Source organism: Sitophilus oryzae, unplaced genomic scaffold (genome assembly GCF_002938485.1).
Source record: "Sitophilus oryzae breed Bouriz unplaced genomic scaffold, Soryzae_2.0 scaffold_1576_pilon_pilon, whole genome shotgun sequence".
Classification (NCBI taxonomy): domain Eukaryota; kingdom Metazoa; phylum Arthropoda; class Insecta; order Coleoptera; family Curculionidae; genus Sitophilus; species Sitophilus oryzae.
Genome location: NW_022146254.1, coordinates 8,255,097 through 8,263,055, shown reverse-complemented (window position 1 = coordinate 8,263,055; position 7,959 = coordinate 8,255,097). Strand labels below are relative to the sequence as shown.

Sequence of the window (7,959 nt, the reverse complement as noted above, 5' to 3'; positions counted from 1 at the left end):
ACTAATTAATATAATTTAGTTAGATTTTTCATTATTTAAAACATTTTAAATTTTTTATTGTAAATATTAAACTCATATTACATCATTTACAAGACATTGCATTGAACTGAATTTTAATAAATTCTTTAAAATCACATAATAACTCATTCCCATCTCCAACCATCGCACTGCGGACATCCTGGAGCTCTCCACTGATGACTACAAGGCGGGCAGCCCCATGGTGGTAAATGGTCGCCTGGTGGAGGAGGCCCAGGTGGAGGTGGATATGGATGTGGGTGGGGTGGCGGATACGGACCCGGATGGAATCCCGGAGCTACACTGAAAGCTGGATCAAAATCAGGAGGAGGTGGAGGATAATGTCCCGGTGGAGGTGGAAATCCCGGATGCGGTGGGGGTCCTGGAGGTGGTGGACCTAAGTGGGGAGGTCCAGGAGGATGCCAAGGTTCCATGACCTAAAAAAAATAAGAAAGATAAAGTTAATTTACCTTCAAAGTAGCAGAGAAATTTTCTTTGGCATAAATCTGTTATGTCGGACTTATTACGTCAAACAAATACCCATTGTCTTTGCACAATACACCAAAACACTTTACTTTTGCACAGGACGCGCGTTTACGTATGTGTACGTCTGAACGAGGCGTGCAAATTTGTTTGAAACGATATGCATTCGGCCGCGACCCGATCCAACTGTTGTCGGTACATCAAAGTGAGGCATCGCTGCTCATCTGTGCTCAGTGTGGATGGAAATAATAAAAATTCATTTCGAGGCAGTCCACGTGTTGTTGTTTTGGAGTAGTAGTGTACGTCTTCGTATATTTTAATAATAATATTATTTTTTTAAATGCAACATTGCAATGGTCTCAGCAAATTGTGCTAGGGCTTGAAGAATATCAAAAAAGGGAGATATTATGGAAACCAAGACTTTTAATAAACTACTTAAAATTATAAAATACGCAGCACGTTCAGCGTCATCAGAATCTGAATCGGCCATATTTATGCATTACCTACTACTACTACACAAGAAAATGCTCACCACATTTATGGATCGATTCCGTACAACGCTTCGTGCGTCCACTATTCAGGTCACCCAAAAATATATTTCTTCCCGAGGCCGAACCGAATCCGAGGCAAATGGTTCGGCATCGGATTGCCTCATTCGCGCTCGTGCTCATATGCGTACCCGTTTTAAGATCATCAATTTGCACGTCCAAACGCACGTCCATTGCAAAAGTAAAGTGTTTTGGCGTATTGTGGTGAATTAGTGTTTTAAATTGCTGTTGTTACACCAAAGGTTTTAACACCCAACTGTCTCAGATGCAAAAAAAACGCAACGGAGAATTTTTTGGTCAAATTTAAAGTGTTATATTTTTGTTATTTTTAGGCCTATTTTCATGATTTTTTAGCAAGCTGTATATGTTATACATCAACTTTAATTTGTAAACTAAGTTTTTTATAAACTTATGTATTGGCCATATTATACAGGGTTAATTGGGGGGTTGTTTTTTTTACCCTAACTTTAAAACTCCCTGTTCAATGATTTCGTCTGTAAATTTTCCTAAAATATAATTTTACGATGAGAACCATGACTCCTGAGCATTTTGTTTTTTGATTCATGTCAATACATGTTTTAGTTAATTATTAAGAGCGAAATGAACTGATCACGATCAATTTGCTATTTTCTCAATTATCATTACTTTTTGATGTACTTTTTTATGTATCTTGTATGTGGCTATTATCGTAACGTCGCATCACGCCGCTTTGGATACTCTATACTAAATTAAAAAAAGACGTTAAAGGCTAAAGAGCCAGTCCTGGTTTTAATAAACATTAATAACGATAACAGGACTAACAATAGAATAAATCATCTGTAATACTCAAGTATACAAACAGAAAAAAAATTGTAAAAAATATCCTAATACTTTATATTGCCCTCCCTTGGCTGCTATAATTGCCTGTATACGTCCGTTCATACTGTCATTGAGGCTGCATATATCATATTGCAATATGTTGTCCCATTCTTCTTGAAGGTCTAAGCGAAGTTCATTTAATGAAGCTGGTAGCCGCTTCGTGATCTTTAACAGTCCTGCCAAGCATTTCCCAAGGGTCGAACATGATAGAGGGTTCAAAAAAAATAAGAATAAAGAAATAATAATTGAAAAAATTACAAATTTTTATTGGCAAGTTCATTCCGCTCTTAAAAATTAACCAAAGCTTGTATTGACATGATCTAAAAAACAAAATGCTCAGGAGACATGGTTCTGACCGTAAAATTATATTTTAGGAAAATTTAGGGTTACCAGACGTCCGGATTACACTACGTCCGGTTGAGTCCTGACGGTTTTTTCATAAGCGTCCGGATTTTGTTGTTGCATAGCCTCGCCACAGAAAGTATAATTTTTACTCCTAATAAAACAATATACTATTTTTGCTCTTATTTCGCTAAAAATTTATGACGTCCGGATTTTGTCTGGATTTTTCGGAAGGCTTGCCCAGGGTGGATAAGTTTTGATTTGGTAACCCTAGGAAAATTTATACACGAAATTATTGCACAGGTTGTTTTAAATTTGAGGTAGAAAAACAACCCCTCGATTAACTCTGTATAATATACCAAATACTAAAGTTTATAAAAAACTGAGTTTACGAATTAAAGTTGATATAATTATACAGCTTGCTAAAAAAATTCATGAAAATAGGGCAAAAAATAACAAAAATATACATACATACATACTGCCATTACTCGCTGACGAGTATTTGACACACATCAAGAAGATCATTGCGCAAGGCGTTTTCTTTCATGAGCTTTTCTGTGACTGAAAAGCCCGATACGCGATTTTATCTCTCTTCTGCACTCCGGACATTCAAAAATCTCATTATCCTAAATCTCTTTGTTGCCTCTTTCCGCGTTTTGGTAATAATAATAATCACCAAAGCACAAGCGCAACAAAAATATAAATTTTAAATTCGACCAAAAATGTTTCCATTTTTTTGCATCTGAGTGTACATTGTCTTTATTGAGGGATATAAATATTCGATAGAAATTTAATTCCACAGAATTAACCAAATTCATAGAGTAAAACCATACTGTATCAAGAATTGTGTATTTTATGTAAGATTATTACACGAACAGAAGTTGACCATGCAGCGACTAAAGAGCCTGGTTTTTGTTATAATCATAAAAAAGTTCTAGTATTAGATTATTAAATCCCTCGTAACTCATCTGTCTTTTCAAAAAGCATTGTCAACTTTTCAAAAAGTTAGGGCAAAAATAGGGCATTCTTATACAAAATCACTCTGTATCATAGAAATTAAAGGTGCCATGACAATAATTGCATCCTTGGTTTCGGAAAAGGAAAATTGTAGCTCAGGTTTGCACGTACTGCATTGCAAGATTCTATTTTTTTTAATAAGCCAAAAAATGACCAATTGCAAACAAAATAAGACACTGTCCAAGCTCTCTTAGTTCCTGAAATACAGTGCGAATTTGAAATCGTTACATCTCTTTTTTTATTTTGTTAGTGCCTTGAACTTTCTAAAAATATAATAAAATCTATACTTATTTTCTTAGATAAGATGAATAAATTATTTAACTTCTTAACATAAACACACCTAAAGAGAAATTAAAAAAACTTTGGGTGCACGTCATCAATGACACCATGCGTCGTCTTATGGAGTTTACTGGTGGTCGTATTATGATGTTCAACCAAAGTTATTTTAATTTCCCTATAGTTTAAAAGAGTATTATTATTTTATTTAATTAAATATTATTTAACTTTCCATCGTATCTTAATAAACTGCAGTGAAAATGAGAGACACACAGAGATATTTTTATTTTTTATGCACTTGAGCAATAATTTAACATACAGAAACTAGCGTGGAATAGGTAATAACCAAAATTTGATTTCGAATCAGTTATTCGATTATTTTGATTATCTAATTTAAACCGGTCGCTTTTACAGGGTGTTCCAGAAATAAGTGCAAGTATTTTAAGTGGTGGTAGATCTCGATAAAAGAAACATATTTTCTCTGTATCGTATTTCAAATAAGTCCAAAATAACGAAGTTATTTTACATTGAAAACTTGAAATTGAAAAAGAAATGATTTTATGCTAAAATTTTGAGAAAAACTGAATCTTTTCTGGATTTTCTTTCTTGTAAATTTAATCTAATACTCATGTTGTCATATTATCATCATTATTTAACTAAAAACTAAAAAAAATCCAAAACATTTTTCAAAAAACTTCGATTTTTTTTTCGCGGAAAATACGTCATGGGCGTTTTTCTGGGGTTGAACTATACTAACTGTTAAAATACTTGCGCTTATTTCTAGGACACCCTGTATTAAAAAGATAAATAATGCATTTTTTTACCTTGTTTATAAAAATAAGTATACAGTATGTCCCTGTAATATATATAATAATCTTCTGTAAGTATACAGGATTGTCTTTACAAGAGAAAAAACTTTTTTATTATTCACATTTGAGAAAAATGCATTTTTCATAAAAATTTTGCTTGTTATAAAATGGTTAATTTCGTTTATACTTTTCCAAATTTCCATACCGTTTTAGAGAAAATCTATCTATAAAGTCTTAAAAATGAAAATGCGTTTCTATGGTAATATAACTTCGTTTTCATTCTTTGATAGATTGTAATCTATGATTGTTATTCATAGAATTTTAATTAACGTAATATTTTTTGTTGTTTTAAAATGTTAAGGAAGCACAAGGGTATGGAAATTTGTAAGAGTATAAACGGGATAACCATTTTAGAACCAAACATCTAAATGGAGAATGCATTTATTTCAAAATATCAATAATAAAATTTTTTTTTTCATCTTGTAAAGACAATCCGGGGACATTGTAGAATATATTATATTTTTAGAAAGCTCATAGCAAGAGAAATAAAATAAAAAAAAATAATATACCGGATATTCCGTTAAAAAAAAAGTTTCGGTTATATTTCAAGAATGACAGCTTCCAACGAAAATCTAGTTAGCCACTGAATTCTACGTGAAAAACTCTATGGGACTCAATTTTAAGTTTTTATATAAGTTATAAGATAATCGAAATACGAAGAAAGTAAAAAAATGCAACAATTTCGAATTCGCCCTGTATTTCAAGAACTAAGAGTGCTAGGACAAATGTATGTCATCTATGTGAAGCATCTGTAGTTTCATAAAAAAGTTGGAAAGTGATTTTAAAACCACACCGTTCTTTCTCTACTCATAATCGAGAAATCTCATAAAACACACGAAAATGGGACACACTGTACAAGGTGGGTCAAATTCGACGCTTTTAAATGGAAACACCCTTTTCTATAGTAGATAGACAAAACTAATATCGGTGTCTGGAGCTCAATTTTTGTGAAAAACATGATGGTGAAAACCGCATATCGATATCTGTTACCGTTTCGGAGTTACGGTTTGTCAAAAAAATGCATTTTTAACAAATCGCTGTAACTTTTTTGCTATGGAAAATTTTGTATTTTTATGAAAACATTTCCAAAGCACCTTTTTACGTAGAATTTAATGGTTTAAGTATAATTTTTTAAAAATTAATAATTTAAGAATTATCAACAGAAAATTTGATTTTTTATATGGGACACCCTGTATATTTTTAATTTATTGAAAATAATTTCTTTTTAGTTAATTAAAAATATAGAGGGTGTCCCAAATAAAAAATTAATTTTTCTGTTGATAACTCTTAAATAGATATATAAGAGCTATATATATATATATATATATATATATATATATATATATATATATATATATATATATATATATATATATATATATATATATATATATATATATATATATATATATATATATATATATATATATATATATATATATATATATATATATATATATATATATATATATATATATATATATATATATATATATATATATATATATATATATATATATAGATAAATTATTACTTTTAATTTTTTTTACTTAAACCATTAAATTCTAGGTAAAAAGGTGCTTTGGAAATGTTTTCATAGAAATACAAAATTTTCCATAGTAAAAAAGTTACAGCGATTTATTAAAAATGCACATTTTTGAAAAACACCCCGTAACTCCGAAACGGTAACAGATATTGATGTGCGGTTTTCACCATCCTGTTATTGATGAAAATTGAGCTCCAGACACCGATATTAGTTTTCGTCTATCTCCTATAGAAGAGGGTGTTTCCATTTAAAAGCGTCGAATTTGACCCACCCTGTACACCAAAAAATATTTTTTTTCTATTTCTTCATTTTCTATTTTTTTTAATTTAGTATAGTCATAGCAGATTATACAAATAATTTTACTTACCAGTACGTAGGCAATTTAAATATTACTTCTAGAGGTATATATTTAATTATCTTCTGATTTTTTTTAGATAAACTGATACTTGGAGCACCTTTATATGAAAGCTGTTTGCAACAAACTGATAATAGGTTTTTATTTTCTGTTTATTGACACCTAAAGTCGGTCCCGTGTTATACTTAATATATAATCTTTTAGGTGATGAGTAACGCATACCAATTATCATGTGACAAAATATATTAAAGTCAAACAATATTAAAATAATATAGGATATAGAATAGTGTTTTGTAGTTTGGTAATCAGTAATTATTATATGTATATTGAAATTAGAGAAGAAATAAATATACAGGGCGAGTGTTAAATAAGTGCAAATATTTTTAGGGCTAGTATACCGCGTGTTTCTCAAAAGTGGCTAACTTTTACAACTATTTTATTTTTCCATATTAAAAAACGAGAATTGGTACGTTGGTATATAACATAAATCAGGATTGATTGACGCATTCAGTTGTTTTCGATCATTTTCTGTTTCACAGGAAATGACTACAACTTTTGATTTTTAAATAACACCCTCGGTATTTTTCTACTTTATTCGATAGGAAATGACACCCTGAATAGAACGACTTGGCATTTTTGCATATAGTTTATTTGAAATTGTAACATGCGGTTTATAACGACAATTTGACTTGAAATACCAAATGTGTGGTACCAAATTGTTCGTAAAAAATACTTTTTCCAAATACATATGTAATGAGCTACTCTTGTTTCATTTGAAAAAAAGGAGATATGATTAAAAATACGAATTGGGCATATTTTAAACGGCCTAGAAAAAAAACGAAAAACATTAGACGATCAAATCTACCTTTCCAAGAGTCGTTGAATAAAAATTAGTGTGTTTTTCTATTGAGTTTTACTTTATTTATTTTATTATGTATTAATTATATTTAATCAACAATTTTTAAAATGTGAATATTCTAATCATAAATTCGATAACACCGGTATGGCATACCAAATGTCAAAAGACGGTCTTCATCTCGAAAAACAGTTATTAGATAACAATCACCAAACCATGAACTAAGATTAAACCTCTGACTAAATATATAATAATTTCTGGTTATAAATTAATAGTCACTTCAACTAGAACACACGTCACCTGTCGAAATAAATTACGTACTGTAATAAAGCATCAAAAACATTTTTCAGAAGACGACAAGAAATACGTAATCCGTTATTTTGATAGAAGCACGCATGTCGGCTTAAAAATATTCAAAGTGCAAAAAGTACTTATTTGAAGAACTTGATTTGATAAAATTTAATCCATTTTAAAAACCTATCTCTAAAAATCTAAGAGCTCTAAGCCTTGTACAGGGTGGTCGAAATTGGTCTGTTTTAACAAGGAAATCCTATTTCCTGACTAGATAGAGCAAAACCGACGTAGATGCCATGGGCTCGATTTCTGAGACACGTTTAATGGCATAAACCGCCTGTTGATATTTTCACTGCCAACTGAGATACGGGGTCTTTTTTATTTTTTTACCATTTTGAAAATTGCCCATAACTTTCTTAATTCGCGGAATAATAAAATTCTGTAAAGACGTTCTTAAGGCACTTTTTTAAGCACAATCCAGTGGCGTAGTCAGTCTTTTT

General features: G+C 30.7%; 1 protein-coding gene across 1 annotated transcript; it reads right to left on the bottom strand.

Annotated features, from left to right (window-relative positions):
- Positions 1–6,503, bottom strand: LOC115879406 (basic proline-rich protein-like). The gene is made up of 2 exons (XM_030896231.1): positions 6,322–6,503; positions 1–452 (listed from the first exon to the last, which is right to left on the bottom strand). The coding sequence occupies exon 2, from the start codon at positions 447–449 to the stop codon at positions 144–146; it is 306 nt and encodes a 101-aa protein (XP_030752091.1). The 5' UTR covers positions 450–452; positions 6,322–6,503; the 3' UTR covers positions 1–143.
- Positions 6,504–7,959: the final 1,456 nt, after the last annotated feature.

Excerpts from the sequence above, each read along its gene's own strand:
- LOC115879406 (XM_030896231.1), bottom strand. The coding sequence starts at position 449 with ATGGAACCTTGGCATCCTCCTGGACCTCCCCACTTAGGTCCACCACCT.